Consider the following 16,002-nt stretch of genomic DNA (forward strand, 5'->3'; position numbering starts at 1 on the left):
CGAAGCATTATGAATGCAAGTATGGCCTCTCTTTAATAATATGAGTCTTATCCGGACTTCTGAAGCTTATAAATAGGGTGGTGCAAGGAAAGGCTTTACCAATCAAAAGGTCTTCCTAAACATGGCTTCCAAGGCTAGCTTTCTTGTGTTCTGTTTACTCCTAGCCACTCTCTTGCTTGTGACAGCAGCTAGAGAGCTTGCTGAGAAAACTGGTACTTGGTTATTTCTCTTCTTTCTCGTCGTCCTCTTCATTTAAACTAGCTATGTATACCTTCATTAACTTCACAAGATCAGACCTGAGACCAACATTAAGAGTGGACAGATCAAATCAACTCAATGGGGCACTAGATCCAATTCGATCAGGCCAAATCAATCTGACTCAAGTTGGATCGAATGATCGATAGATAATTTTATATTGAGTTACCTTGACCGGTGGAGTCTACCTACATTCACATCTAACCGCAGCACTACTTTGTTCTTCCTTTTTTTTTCCCGTTGATATGATCACAAACATTATACCCAACATTGCGGCATGCATGCAGATTCTAAAGATCTGAAGAATCCTGAGGATCGTGGCCATGGAGGATACGACCATGGTGGCGGCGGCTATGGCTACCCAGGACATGGCGGCGGCGGCGGCCATGGTTACCCGGCGGCGGCGGCTATGGCTACCCTGGACACATGGTGGTGGTGGCTACCCTGGACACGGTGGTGGTGGTGGCGGCTACCCTGGACACGGTGGTGGTGGTGGAGGCTACTGCCGGTGGGGATGTTGCCGCCGTGGTTATTATGGTGGCTGCCGGTGCTGCTCTTTCCCTGGAGAGGTTCCTGATGCTGAGTATAAAGCCAAACCAGGAAATTAAATAATTGATCAATCAGTTAATGCTTTCCATGACGTAGTTCATGCATGGCGTACTTATTATTGGAGGGTTATGCTTTGTAGTAATGTCTAGATGTATGCAATAAAGTGGGAGAATACTTCGTAGTATATCCCCCTCGGGCTTACTTAATAGCCGTTTGAGCGATGGAGTGTGTTATCGTAATATGGAAGTTGTTCTGGACTTTTGTGATCAAATTAATCAATCCACCCTTTGTGTCGACCCTTAGTTACACTTTTCAAAAGGTTTGATTCTTTTGATTCGAGAGGTTCAATTGATCTTACCAAAATATACATACTGTTTATGAGTAAATTGTAACAGCTTTTCTACCATGGTCGAACAATTAACAACTACAAGTTAGGGTTTTGACGACAAGAAAGACAACAAACAAGGCGGAGTAAATAAAATTATCGCGTAGAAGGAAAGGTTATTAAATATCATGTAACTAGCTGAAGCCTGAGCCCTGGCCAGATTCACGTCCATGTGCATGAGAAAGCCACTTATATAAGGTTCAATTTGATTGAAGTATGGGTAAAGCCTAATCACTACAAATCAAGAACTGGTCTCGAGTAATATGTTTGGGTTAGCCCATGCATTTATGCCATAAACGTAAGGTTTAGGTTAAGTTCAATGGGTATCAAACATAAGTCAGGTCTGATCAATCTTGAGCTCAAGTCAGATTAATCACTCAAATTTCAACTTTTTGGTGCCCACAAATTTGAGTTCAACTCATGCTCAGGTTTAGTTTTGGTTTGACTAACCCTTCGGGCGTAGTAGGTTGGAGTTAGACCAACCAATGACATTGAACATGAGCTTATTCAATTCAAACTTAGGATCTGAGAATTCCTAATTCCATATTTAAATCTTAATCAAATATAGTTGACTCTTAAGATTAAATTTTGACAAAATTCTTACTTCTGTCGTTTTTGAATGCAGGGACTGGGATCTTTAAACTATGGTTTCACTTCTTGTGTACTTCAACAAAATCAAGTCTTACACACAACAAAACTAGATTTTAAGCAGGGAAAATAACAGGGAACAAATATGATCAGAGAAACAAAAATCAATCTTATTTTATAAGAGAAGTCTAATTGCTTAAGATGGATAAATGCAAGTGATAGTCTCACAACTGAGAAAATGGAGACCATTGAATGGAAAGACAAACGGAAGCCTGATAAGTTTAATCAGAAGCTGATTCAATGCCAGCAGTGGTTGGATGATTAATAAATTTGTTCCCCTCTTGGATTGAATTCTATGTTCTACACTCCAAGAGTACAAAGAGAAGTCAATGAATTCCTGAATTAAGTATCTATTGATTTTTCTTTTTGCCTAGCCGAAGGAAAATAGATATCTAAATGGCACAAACATTACCACTTATATTGAGCTAATAGACAAGATAAGATCCATTTACTCAATTCCATATAGTTGGGACATGAGGATTGGATTTTTAACACTAAAAGAAAGACTTAAATTGCATATTCTTACAAACTATGAATGAGCCATGTTTATGGATATAAGCATACTATAGTTTGGCACCTATTGTTAACGGTGTCATGTATTTCCTACATGAGCATGTTTGTTTAACATAGGCAAAATATAGTTGATTTGATTTCAATGTTTAATGGTATTAGACTTCACCCAATAGCATGAACTTAGACACCATCTAGCCAATATATTGTGTAATTCAGTACTATGTCACCATATTCTAAATCTTAAATTCAATAATAAATGATTTAATTACTTTCCAAGATGAATTACAAAAACATCCTTGATAAAATAAGGAGTGTTGGTTGAAACTAAGAAGGTTGCTTTAGATTTTTAGTATAGAAATCTCAATTCAGTAGCAGAAAATCTGGTACAAAACACGACTAAAATATCACCAAAAAATCCAGACGTAAACTATCAAGCTCGAAAGGAATTTAGAGCACACAGATATGAAGTACATATTTTAAGTATATTGACAAGAGCATAATATTTTGATCTTCACGTCAGCTTTATTGTTAATGTCTAGAACTACAAGGCAAGAAATTTTGAAGGAAAAATTTTAGGTCACTGGTGTAAAATATGGACAAACCAAGGGAAGTGACCTTTTCTTTGGATTAGGATTGTTAAAAGAACATGTATTTGTAACCTATTTCTCTTAGATGAATAAATTTATCTATCCCCTTGCCAGTGCACTAGCTTCATTATTTGAATTATAATTGATACTAAGACTCAAGCCAGTAGATTAAGTGAATAAAGAAGAACAAAGTGCAAACATACAAATATAATTCATTGTGTCCACAGTGAATTTGCAACATCAAAATTACAGTTGATTGCAATTGAACAGAAATAAACAAATTGCACCAGACATGATAATGCACTTGACTTGGGAAGTTGCAGATCTATCAACTAATATAGGTAATTACAAACAATGGAAAGTAGGACAGATATAAAATATAGAAATGATAGGAGTATAGATTTGTCTATGTTAATTTTTCCCTTTGTATTGTTTACATGGAGGATGAAAATTTATGGAGAAGTGTGATTTCCTCTGTTTACAGGGGGAAAGACAAGAAGAATGAAAAACTTAAATATGCCCAAATGACATTTGTGCCCACAGGACGATGCATGTGCAAGTGCTGCTAGTGTGGCCACTTGACATCGAAATGCTGGAGCAGCTTCCGCAGAGAAGAATAGAGTGGTGTGATCGTGAGTCCTTAGCCAATTGTGCTGCTAAGGTTTTATAAGGATGGGAAAAATTGTCAAAAGGAAGTATACGGTGTAACTTATCAGAAGGATTTCTGCAGTCATTTGCTATCCCAAGAATTTTCTTTCAATCTTGTCCACACTTGGCTGAAAGCAAAGGTGAGAAAAAATTCTACCGATTTCTCATCCATTGCCTTCCTTGTTGTCCATATGAGCCGTGTCTTTTTTGGAGGAATAATGAAGTGCAAAGATGGATATATAGGAAGAGTAAACATCAAAGGGAAGGGACAAAGATCCATTGCCTTTCTTTCAGTTGTTTTCTTCAACATATATATAGAGAAATTAGAGAATAGAGAAGATGGATGATTTCTATATCATACAAGCTTAAATTAATTTCTCCCCCAAAATTGAGTGGATGAATCATGGAGGATGAGTGCTAAAAATCCATGCCTTCAAGTATCGATATTTCCATTTTATCCATCAAAGAAAATAACAAAAAGATGATCCATAGGTCATCTTCTCTCTCTCTCTCTCTCAACTGATCCGTTCAAGAAAACAAAAACTAAGTGGACATATCAAGGAGCAGATTGTCATTCTGCTATATTCTGTTCATCCTAGTTTCCACTGAATTAAACGGCTAAAGGAAGTATCGTAGACATCCATGGCCAAAGTTGTAACGATATTCAATTAAAGAAGCTAAGTCATAGCATCGAAAAGTACAGATTATGAGTTTCCAAGCTCATACTTCAGCACTCAGCTAGAACCGCATCAAAATGTATGATCACATTATCTTATTCAACCCTAACGTCCAAATAGTTCCAATCTTGGCAAAGGAAACAAAAGACAAGATCCGAGGTGAAACATTTACCATGAAAATAGACAGTAAATCCACGGGTCACTCCAAATCGGCGGCGGCGGCGGCTTCTTCCTGTTGCTGGAGCCGCTCGAGGGCCTTCTGGTGAGCCCAGGTCTCAAGGGTGAGATCGGGCTTTGCGTTGAGACCGACTCCAAGGATGACGATGGTGAGGAAGGAGGTGATGTAGCACGGGAGCTCCCAGTCCTCCCACTTCCTCGACTCGCCCGGGGGCGGCGGCGGCCGGTTGAAGAGGTAACCCTTGGGCCGTTCCTCTGTCCCAGGGCTGGTCCACCGCCCTGCACCCTCCCCTCCGCCTCCTCTAGTGCGCGCCGACGCCACCAATCGTCTGCGGACCATTCCGGCCGCCGCCGCGATCGCCTTCGACGGAAGAGGAGCCATCAGACGGATTCAGGATCTGGATCACGATTTCGGAGTATTCACAATGTTGTTGTTGACATTAAACAGGCTTCTAATGGGCCGTCACAAAGAGCCCAGTTGATAGTTTGATTCGATAAAAATTTTAGTTTAATCCCCACTCGAGTTCTCTAAAATATTTAATAAATAATTCAAATAATAATAATTTAAAAACAATGCAGTAAGATAATGATATATATAGTTCGGTTTGATAAGAAGTTTGAGCTCGATAAAACTTTTAAAAATTAAACTTTGTTTCAAATCAATCTTAATAAGCAATATAGATTTTTATTTTTGCTGCATTATAATTTATAATACTCATCCAACAATCGTAGAATTAAAACATAAACACTCACCTTGTTAGTAATTTTTTACATATAAAAATGGGGTTTAACTTGCAATTAGTAATAGATACATAATAATAAAAGATGACTAATGATTAGCAACACATATTTGTAATATTTTATTTTTATTATTATTAAAAGAGCGTACACTTTTAAAAATATTAAAAAGATATTCTATATTATTATATATAGTATATTTGACCATCAATATATTCACAATTATTGACTAATTAAAGTTAAATTTATTTTAACATACTTAAATGTTATTTAAAATTATTGAAATTTAATCAAAAGTTATCTAATTTAATCAAACTGTGATAATTAAAATAATTTTAATCAAAATTACTTTATCGATTTTAATTCTAAACTTTAAAATAGTTAACTAGAATGATTTTGATCAAATTAAATTTTTACTAAAACTGCTTTAATATGTTAGAATAATTTTACTTATAGTTGTTATATATTAAAATGATTAAAATTATTTCAATTGAAGTAATTTTCTTGAGAAAAAAAGTGATAATGATCACTCCATTATCCGCCTCAAGGCCTAGATAAATTGTGATATATGGAACTACTTCTAGGTGGGAAGAAATAATTCCTCAAAGAAATAAATCTCAAAGGATGAATTTTATTCTTTTATAATAAATTTATCATGTGAGTATCAATTCTACCACGATTTTCATTACCCAAGTTTAGTTTGGCCCAATGATGTTGAGTAGTAGTATTTTTGTCCGTCAATTTTAACTCAAAAGTATTCAATACATCACTAGAAATCATGTATGTCTTTTAAATCTGATACCTTCCTTGAGAGAATGCCATGTGAACAACACGATAGACCATTTCCGAACTAGGTCCGCCACAAACCTAACCCTTGAGTCATCAATAGAGGGCAAGCCGTGCTCGAGTGGAAATAGAAGCCTCAGCCCAAATGATTAGAGAGCTCAGGCTAAGTCCAAGAGGATATGAAAGACAGGGTGCTCAAACATCTCTTGACTCAGACTATTGTGTTCGGGTATTTGGGACTCGAGTCTTTCGAAGCTCAAGAAGCCAAGCGTATATTACTAGAAGGGGAGATAAGGGGTTGGAAAAGAAGAGTCGATCAAGCCGTTAAATCATTGCCTACTTAGGAAACAAAAAATGGAGACAAAATTTTTTCAATAGATTAGAAGCCATTGTATATTTTAAATCTTTTATGAAAAAACAAAATACATGATTCCATGGACGCGCTAACAAAACCCTCATTTAATATACCGACCCATAAATCTCACGTGCCACCTACCGCCCCTCCACTCCGATTCCTTTTCTGTCTCCCTCCATTTATTTTCGTAAATTACATTCACATCAAAATTCTCCTAAATAAAATATCTAAAATACCCCTTCGCTTAACTATTAAACAAGGCATGTAAATGCTCAACATTAAATTAGAACGTACAAAATTCAAGATCCACAATTTAATAAAAAAAATGTCGTATTTATTATTATTATTATTATCTCGAAGTGACGAGGTGAACAAAGACTTGCCACCATTAAAGTATTCACCAGCCTCTTTGATTATATATTTAATGCAACAGAGTCATGAGCAATGTTCCACCGTGTTGTGCCTTTTTAATAAAAGATGTTAATGAGTGTCGTGCGTTTGCATACTTCTTGAAAGTAATCAAATAAAGTGGAGATATGGTAATCATCCAAATGACATCTAAATCATCGTCTTAGGAAAGTATTTCCGTCTAATTTGGTTCGACACTGTTTTTGTTGAAAAAATATGAATAAAATTCTTTTTTTTTGTTTCTTTTTAAATTTAATAATCTTAAAAAGGTATTTTCATAGTGAAAGATTTTACTTTTTGTCCACTTTCTAGCTTTTTTCCTTATAATTATTCTCTGCTTTTCTTAGATAATTAAATTTATCCTTGCAAAAGTACTAAGTAAACCTAATTTGCTAAAAACTTATAAACGAGAAGTTAAGAAAAATTGGAAAAAGTTTAGTAAGTAAATAATACTTTCTTATTTCTAAGGATGATTACAAATGAAAGAAAGAAGCATCCTTTTTGTTCCTTTCTCATGATTCTTTCCTCTCTTTTTTTTTTCTTTTCTTTTCTTCAAGGATTTTTTCACTAATAATTCTTTTCTTTTCTTAATCCGCACCCGCATGAGAAATCCTCTTGAGTAGACAGAACCTTATTCAGGAGGACTCCTATAAAAATATTCTTTCTTTTTTAATCTGTAATCATGCTTAGAAAACCAAAAAAAATAAAAAAAAACCACTTTACTTACTAATCTCTAAGTATGACATGAGTGAGTAATATTAGAAACAAGCGCATGAGAATGCAACTCAACTAGCAGTGTAATAAGTACTCGACCAACGTTTTCTTGTAATGACACCAATGACCTCAATCGATGTGTTTTTCATGATTCTACCTCACGGACAAAGCATAAAAACATTATAGCATGACACACTCAATGCAAATGGGGGCAAGGGTTCGATATGCAATGAACTCACATCCATCATTGAATATGCCATGTTACATTCATGCTATAATTTTCGTGGGCTAACCGTGTGGGGTCGCTAAGGTGACGCACTATTCGATTTATCTCACATCACAAAGAACTAAAAACAAAATTCCTGTGTACCAACAAGTACCTGTTCGATAATTAAAAAACATGTAAGAAAATTAAAATGGAATATTTTTACCAATATGATAATACAAATAATTTTCGAAAAGAAAAATAATCAGTGACTTGCTGTGGGTAAAATTTCCCTAGTTTGTCTTTGATCCATTCAGTGCATTTGTCTATCTCACTTTCAGTCCTCGGTTCCTCCTCCCATGGCGCCTTCCCCTCTCTCCTCTCTCTTCCCCTTTCAATAAATTAGCTGTAAGCCTCATGTGCGCCAGCTGTGTCGGCGTACATGCGTGTCAGAAGAGACAAATCAAACCCAATTTTGTTAAATTATTTGCAGGACCGCTGGCGCCCGGAAAGATCTCTGTGAGATCGAGCACGAAATGAGATAGAGGGCCGATCGCTTGAGCTGTTTTCGGAGTTTAGCTCGAGAGTCAATCGCAGAACAGCTCAGATGTCGTCTTCGCTACTGTGTCGGTACTCGGTCCTCCTTCCGCTCGCCATTTCTTTATTATTATTATCGCTGTTGATCCATCAATTTTACTTTTTCTCTTATGTTGTTGTTGTAGTTGTTGTTTCGCCTTCTCCAAGTTATCTCTTTTGCGGTGCTCTCCCTTTTTCCTACCCCTTTCTGGTTTTTCCTTTTTTTTTTTTTTTGATCCGGTTGGCGCAGTGTAAGCATCAAGCAATAATAAGTGGCCGTAGTGGTGGTGGGATGGAGAGAAGGGGAAGAGGTTGGTAGGTGTCTTGCTGGCATCGCATTACTTAGCGGAAGACAAAGAGATTGAGTTGGAAGAGTCGGCTCTTCTTCTGCTTGGGTCAACTGGAGAAGAGGGAGGGAGCCAGGAGACGCGACCATGGCGCTCCAATGAGGCTGCAGCCGCTCTGATTTGAAGCAAGTTGCTGCCTTTCTTGTGTTTTTCCGTGGATTGAGGCAATACTTCATGGAGGCGAGCGCGGGGCTGGTTGCCGGCTCTCACAACAGAAACGAGCTCGTGGTCATCCGGCGCGATGGGGAATCGGGGGTAATTTTCCCGCCTCCTTCTTTGATTGTTCCTGCTGTCAAAATGTGATTTTGATCGATGTTTGGGCTTTGCAGCCGAGACCGCTACAACAGCTGAGCGGGCAGGTGTGCCAGATCTGTGGTGACGACGTTGGCCTCACCGTCGACGGCGATCTCTTTGTCGCTTGCAACGAATGCGCCTTCCCCATTTGCAGGACTTGCTATGAATACGAGCGACGGGAAGGCAACCAAGTCTGCCCTCAGTGCAAGACCAGATTCAAGCGGCTCAAAGGTACGTAAAAGAAAGAAACGCAAGGAAGCCCTAGATCCCTTCCCTGCTTCCGTTCTAGGAGATATATCAAAAATTTACTCTGCTATTTGGGAAACTGGACTTGGCCATTTAGTGTATTACTATACCAAACACACGAAAGTTCCTTTTCAGTATATCTCTCCAGTCTTAAATCCTGTAGTAAACCTCAGTGATGGATCCCTCGTGTATATGGTCCTTTTTGTTTTAGAACCTGATATGGTTTCATCCGTAACTCCCTATAGGGTTAGTAGTAGATCTCTCTTTGCTTATATCTTAACTCGTATCAGATTGTTGAATTCAACGAACTTGTATTTGCAGGATGCCCTCGTGTGCCTGGGGATGAAGAGGAGGATGGTGTTGATGATCTTGAACATGAGTTCGAATGGGGAGATGACCATGACTCACAGTACATGGCAGAAGCAATTTTGCACGGTCACATGAGCTATGGCCGTCAGGGTTACATAAACAACCCTCATATGGCTCATCATCTGCCCCAAGTCCCACTACTCACCAATGGCGAAATGGTACTAACAAATCAAAATTCCTTCTGGGTATCTTGCACTCTGCAATACCCTTCAATTCTGGTGGATGAATTCCATTTTCATTTTCCAGGTCGATGACATTCCTCCAGAGCATCATGCTCTTGTTCCTTCTTTCATGGGTGGGGGAGGGAAAAGGATTCATCCTCTTCCCTTTCCAGATGCCAATCTTCCAGGCATGCACGCTATCACCTGAATCTAATACTTATTTACAATGAGCTATCATAATATTCAAATCATTGGTTTTGTTAGTACAATTAAATTGATAATAGAACTATTAACCTCACAGTGCAACCTAGATCCATGGACCCCTCCAAAGATCTTGCTGCTTATGGATATGGAAGTGTGGCTTGGAAGGAGCGTATGGAGAGTTGGAAGCAAAAACAAGAGAAATTGCAAATGACCAGGAGCCATGGTGGTGATAAAGGCTGGGATAACAATGATGATGAATCTGATTTACCATTGTAAGCTCTAAAGTTTGTTTGATGAAAATGGTATTCTTGTAAGTAACTTGTTGACATTGGTTTACTCCCAAAATCACTAGTCGGTGTTAGTTGATACCAAAGAATATTTTCTCTTCTGTACTTTGACTTACTATTCATCTTTGTAGAATGGATGAAGCTAGACAACCACTATCGAGAAAACTTCCAATCTCTTCCAGCAAAATAAACCCATACAGAATGATAATCTTAATCCGACTGGTAGTTGCTGGGTTCTTCTTCCATTACCGAGTTACAAACCCTGCAAAAGATGCATATCCATTGTGGCTTATATCCGTCATATGTGAAATCTGGTTTGCCGTTTCTTGGATTCTTGATCAGTTTCCTAAGTGGCTTCCGATTGAAAGGGAAACTTATCTTGACAGATTATCATTGAGGTAGTTTAACTTGCCCATGTGAACTTATTAATCTTTAATCAATTTCTTGAATATTTCCCTAACTGTTCATTATTGTTCCTAGGTATGAAAAAGAAGCGCAACCTTCTCAATTAGCTTCAGTTGACATATTTGTGAGTACAGTTGATCCAATGAAGGAACCACCTTTAATTACTGCTAACACAGTGCTATCAATCCTTGCTGTGGATTACCCGGTTGAAAAAGTATCTTGCTATGTCTCTGACGATGGTGCTGCTATGCTGACATTCGAAGCATTGTCTGAAACATCTGAGTTTGCAAAAAAATGGGTTCCATTCTGTAAGAAATTCAATATAGAGCCCCGTGCACCAGAGTGGTATTTTCAGCAAAAGATAGATTATCTGAAGGATAAAGTCCATCCTTCTTTTGTAAAAGAAAGAAGAGCAATGAAGGTATCGAATAGTTATATATTATCATCGGTAATGTCTGCACACAAGTTGCCTAACTAAACTTTGTCCTTTTCAGAGAGAATATGAGGAATTTAAGGTACGAATAAATGCCCTGGTTGCAAAAGCACAAAAGGTACCTGAAGAAGGGTGGACGATGCAGGATGGAACACCCTGGCCTGGAAATAATGTGCGTGACCATCCAGGCATGATTCAGGTAAAGTTTCAGTTTTCGTACTACAATATTTTGTACTTATAAGCAATAAGCTTGTTTTTCTTATGCTTATGTATTCAATTTCTCATTTTGCGGACATGCTATATTTTTAGGTCTTCCTGGGGCAAAGTGGCGGGCATGACATTGATGGAAATGAATTGCCACGTTTGGTTTATGTCTCAAGAGAAAAGAGGCCAGGTTTCAATCATCACAAAAAGGCTGGAGCCATGAATGCGTTGGTAAGCAAGTGCCATTTTGAACGATTTGTCTACCTGAATATCAAATAGCTGTAGACTTGCTCATTATGGTAATGAATTGGCAGGTTCGAGTTTCTGCTGTCCTTACAAATGCACCCTATCTCCTGAATGTCGATTGTGACCATTACTTCAACAATAGCAAGGCAATACGAGAAGCAATGTGTTTCATGATGGATCCTCTTGTAGGAAAGCGAGTGTGCTATGTGCAGTTTCCTCAGAGGTTTGATGGTATTGATCGACACGATCGATATGCTAATCGAAACACTGTCTTTTTTGATGTAAGTGTTGGCATGAGTTATATGTTGTGCATTCCTCAGTTTCACATTTAGATATTCAACACATCTTTAATTAAAGTTTATTTACGCATGATTGAGTACTAAAACAAAGATATGATGCAGATCAATATGAAAGGTTTGGATGGGATTCAAGGACCTATTTATGTGGGTACTGGATGTGTTTTTAGAAGGCAGGCTTTATATGGAACTGATGCTCCAAAGAAAAAGAAGCCTCCAAATAGAACATGCAATTGCTGGCCTAAATGGTGCTGCTGTTGCTGCTGTTGTACTGGTGGGAGGAAGAAGAAAGCAGCAAAAGCTAAGCAAGAGAAGAAAAAGTTCAGTTCTAAGATTGCTGAGAATGGAGCACCTGCATATGCTCTTGAAGGCATCGAAGAAGGTACCAAAGGTATGTTGATGCTTGTGACTGAACAAGCTAGCATCACTTGCAGTTATTTTGTTCATTGTGCATTGTAGATTCATGTTTATCGCTCAATAGGTGCATGTTATACTACTTCCACTTCTGATAACCATATGGTCATGCACACGATCATGAAAGGGCATTCCATAGTATACAATGCTGTTTTCAGAAGTTGTAATATATTTTCATGAGTCACCATGATGTATTATTAGTACTCAGGGATAGAATTGTTTTTTTATGCCTTTCTTTATTCTCCATCGCGTTGTGTCCTTTTAGTTTGTTTTACTTTTCCATTCAGGCATTAGGCAAGAATGATTCATCAAAAAATTATAAGAGTCGGCCGAATTAAAATGTGTTGGAATTCTGTGTTCACAAACTAACACTTGCTACTCTTTTCGACTATTAACAGGAAATGAAACTGAAAATTCTAATATGACAGCTGGGCAGAAGTTAGAAAAGAAATTTGGGCAGTCTCCTGTTTTTGTTGCATCTACTCTCCTAGAGAATGGGGGAACACTCAAAGGTGCTACCCCAGCTTCTTTGTTAAAGGAAGCTATCCATGTTATTAGCTGTGGTTATGAAGACAAGACGGACTGGGGAAAAGAGGTAATTCCTTCTGTCTTGAATTTTTTTTCCATCTACAGACAAGATATCTTTTCTTAATTTCCTTTCCTCGCTCCAGATTGGATGGATCTATGGTTCAGTAACAGAAGATATATTGACTGGTTTCAAGATGCATTGCCATGGGTGGCGATCTATATACTGTGTGCCATCATTAGCTGCCTTCAAAGGTTCCGCGCCTCTCAATCTCTCAGATCGTCTTCACCAGGTGCTTAGGTGGGCTCTTGGTTCTGTTGAAATTTTCTTGAGCAAGCACTGTCCTCTTTGGTATGGATATGGAGGTGGGCTTAAATGGTTGGAGAGGATGTCATACATTAATGCCACTATCTACCCATGGACTTCAATCCCTCTCTTGGCATACTGTACCTTGCCCGCTGTTTGCTTGCTTACTGGAAAATTTATCACCCCAGAGGTAAGTTTTTGTTTTTTTGTATTTATGTTTCAATCAATTCCTTTTTTATCATATCTTGAGGCTTATACCAACTTGCGATCTATATATTGCAGCTTTCCAATGTAGCAAGTCTTTGGTTCTTGTCGCTTTTCATTTGTATCTTTGCAACTGGCATCCTTGAAATGAGATGGAGTGGTGTTGGCATCGATGACTGGTGGAGAAATGAGCAGTTTTGGGTTATTGGAGGTGTTTCCGCGCATCTCTTTGCTGTGTTTCAGGGGCTTCTCAAGGTTCTTGCCGGTATAGATACCAATTTCACTGTGACATCAAAGGCTGGTGATGATGAAGATTTCTCCGAATTGTACACATTCAAGTGGACAACATTGCTCATCCCTCCTACAACATTGCTTATTGTGAACTTCGTTGGCGTTGTAGCTGGTGTCTCCAATGCAATAAACAATGGATATGAATCATGGGGACCTCTATTCGGGAAGCTCTTCTTCTCCTTCTGGGTGATAGTCCACCTGTATCCCTTCCTCAAAGGTCTGGTTGGTCGACAAAACCGGACACCTACAATTGTCATCGTCTGGTCCATTCTCCTTGCATCAATTTTCTCATTGCTATGGGTACGAATCGATCCGTTCCTGCCGAAATCAGATGGTCCTCTCTTGGAGGAGTGTGGATTAGATTGCAACTGAGCACGAGGTCAATCTGCATTCTGATGCCCCTGGACTTCAATTCACTCGATGGCATTGTTGCACAGTAAACTACACTACATTCACACCAGTGTACATGGAGTTCTGCATTCATTAATAGATAGGAAGACAGTGTGCTACAGCATTTTTGTTCCCCCATTGTACTTCAGCTCTGAACTACTATCGCCAAAATAGTGAGATTGCTTGTTTGTGCAAGAGCAGCAGCGGTGTTGCAGTTTTAGCTGTATGAATGGCAAGAGGAAGGGCGAGCTTTGTTGGTGTATTCTTCCAGTCAATCTGTACATTGATTCATCACAATAAGGCATGCCTTCCTCGATACTTCAAACATTCTGTTGCTCGAATTTATTGGCCTCTTTGGGTGATTATTTATTTCTGGTGATACTGAACGATATGAAAAGAGAATATTTATATTGTGCATTTATTTTAATTTAATCACATCATCAACCTCTGTACTTAAAAAAAAAAATTGGAAAACGTGTGAAGGACTACTACGTTTTGTCTTGAAAATGAACTACAATTTTGTTTGGGTTTGAGCCATGTGTTTCACTGTGTTGGGGAATGGGGATGCTGATTCTCTGGCTGAGGCACAGAAAGGAAAATGCCAAATGCATGGACGAGTGTTATCATTTTGCGCTTGTTCTGGTATCTCATTGTGCCACTGGTGGGAAGTTCCTGTTTCCTCGGTGAAACGCACTTTGCAATTGAAATAGGTTAAAGAATCTCTAGAATTCTGAAAAAACATGAAGATCAATCTGAATTCTGAAATCAGTTATGTCCATTTTCTATGCATCTCAATTTCTCTGTTTTCACAATCAAATTATAACAATTTATATATGAATAGATAAGATGCATGCTAAATGGAAATGACTATTTTTTCAAGCGAGTTATAATTGTCATGTGGGGCTCTGCTCTATCAAGAGATTGATTTAATACAAACAATGGATTGTGTTTGATTTGCACAGTACTCTTTGATCCAAAAACAACTTCAAAATATATGGTGTTGGTGATCAGGTAACATGCATTAATATTCTTACTCAGTTCAGGTTTATTAAATCACACATACATTTGTTCTCAGCTATCACGACTCGATTTAACAATCACCCCAAAACGTCACTGTAATTCGTCTCTCATTATTTAGTCATCAATGGTCACTAGAGCGGGCCTGCACCTGCCAAATTCATGAATGCACTTTCCAGCTCTGCTTTCACTATGCTACCCAACAAGGACATGTAAGCAATTCCACCTTGTAGTCCACGCACTAAACCACCCGTATCAGTGTTTATCATTGCCAAAAAATTACGCAGCACAAACAAGCGCCATTACTAGCGTGGTCCTCGAGCTAAAATTTAGCAAGTTACGGTCCTCTATTATAGTCTCATGGTCGTATGAGGTGCCACGGTTGCGCGAGGTGATCTCGTGCAAGACGACGTATCGAGGCCGCGCGAGGCCATCTCCCACTGGACGACTGATTGAGGCTATGTAAAGCGACCTCATGTATGTTCTCGGGACATAGTTGAATAAGTTATGACAGAATAGAGTTGTTGAAGTGGATAAAAGTAGAATCACAATAAAATCGAGATAATGTCCTACTTGACGTTGTTGAAATTCGATTGCACAATTGAGAGAGATATAATTACTCTCTTTCGCAGATAAATTCATAAATCCGTCAGCCAAAAGAAAGAAAAATAAGGAAGAAAATTTTCTATAGTAAAAATTTTGCGTCCCCTCAAATAAGCAGGTTAGGGAAACCAAGCTCCCTAGCCAACATTACTCGGCCATCAATTCCGCAGAGCCGGCCCGGAAATAATTAGTTCCCGCGTCGCTTTAACTGCGATTAAGAGCGTACGGACGGTAGTTATGTTTCATGGTTCGATTTGGGCAGCAAGCCAAGGCGTGGTAACGGCTGATTGGACCGGGCTCACGCAGTGTCGGTGGCTCGTAAGTGATGCTGATGTTAATTAATGCGTGGCGTGGAGTTCCGCGATGCGACTGCGCCTCCATCGGTGTGCTCTGCGGCGGTGGCTGAGACGTCAATGATTGATTTGAGGTCAGTGAAGTGAAGTGAGTGACCTAAAAGGACGTTTTGATTAATTAAGCAAGCTGACGGGTTTTAATTAATTTAATATAAGTTTGATGTTGATTATTTAAATGGCATAGG

At 38.7% G+C, this 16,002-nt stretch overlaps 2 protein-coding genes and 1 pseudogene across 2 annotated transcripts; 2 read left to right on the forward strand and 1 right to left on the reverse strand.

Annotated features, from left to right (window-relative positions):
* The first annotated feature begins 117 nt into the window (after positions 1-117).
* On the forward strand, positions 118-1,079 carry LOC141812573 (uncharacterized; annotated as a pseudogene).
* A 3,145-nt stretch (positions 1,080-4,224) lies between these two features.
* Positions 4,225-4,829, reverse strand: LOC141846620 (uncharacterized). Its single transcript, XM_074734656.1, has one exon. It carries the CDS (start codon positions 4,819-4,821, stop codon positions 4,462-4,464), a length of 360 nt encoding a protein of 119 aa, XP_074590757.1. The 5' UTR covers positions 4,822-4,829; the 3' UTR covers positions 4,225-4,461.
* A 3,694-nt stretch (positions 4,830-8,523) lies between these two features.
* LOC141832248 (putative cellulose synthase A catalytic subunit 5 [UDP-forming]) lies at positions 8,524-14,276 on the forward strand. The gene is made up of 14 exons (XM_074719745.1): positions 8,524-8,823; positions 8,898-9,093; positions 9,430-9,635; positions 9,724-9,826; positions 9,940-10,114; positions 10,261-10,527; positions 10,610-10,955; positions 11,029-11,166; positions 11,277-11,402; positions 11,486-11,698; positions 11,819-12,104; positions 12,526-12,722; positions 12,799-13,149; positions 13,242-14,276. The coding sequence occupies exons 1-14, from the start codon at positions 8,743-8,745 to the stop codon at positions 13,824-13,826; spliced, it is 3,270 nt and encodes a 1,089-aa protein (XP_074575846.1). The 5' UTR covers positions 8,524-8,742; the 3' UTR covers positions 13,827-14,276.
* The last annotated feature ends 1,726 nt before the right edge of the window (positions 14,277-16,002 follow it).

The sequence above is a fragment of the Curcuma longa genome, chromosome 1, assembly GCF_044706935.1.
Source record: "Curcuma longa cultivar G26 ecotype Majalengka, Jawa Barat chromosome 1, ITB_CL_G26_1.1, whole genome shotgun sequence".
Taxonomy (NCBI): Eukaryota; Viridiplantae; Streptophyta; class Magnoliopsida; order Zingiberales; family Zingiberaceae; genus Curcuma; species Curcuma longa.

What these genes read in the sequence shown, in the direction of transcription:
- LOC141832248 (XM_074719745.1), top strand. Translation starts at nt 8,743, where the DNA reads ATGGAGGCGAGCGCGGGGCTGGTTGCCGGCTCTCACAACAGAAACGAG. An exon ending in TACTCACCAATGGCGAAATG is followed by an intron (nt 9,636 to 9,723) that starts GTACTAACAAAT and finishes TTCATTTTCCAG; the next exon opens with GTCGATGACATTCCTCCAGA. An exon ending in AAGAAAGAAGAGCAATGAAG is followed by an intron (nt 10,956 to 11,028) that starts GTATCGAATAGT and finishes TGTCCTTTTCAG; the next exon opens with AGAGAATATGAGGAATTTAA.
- LOC141846620 (XM_074734656.1), bottom strand. Translation starts at nt 4,821, where the DNA reads ATGGCTCCTCTTCCGTCGAAGGCGATCGCGGCGGCGGCCGGAATGGTC.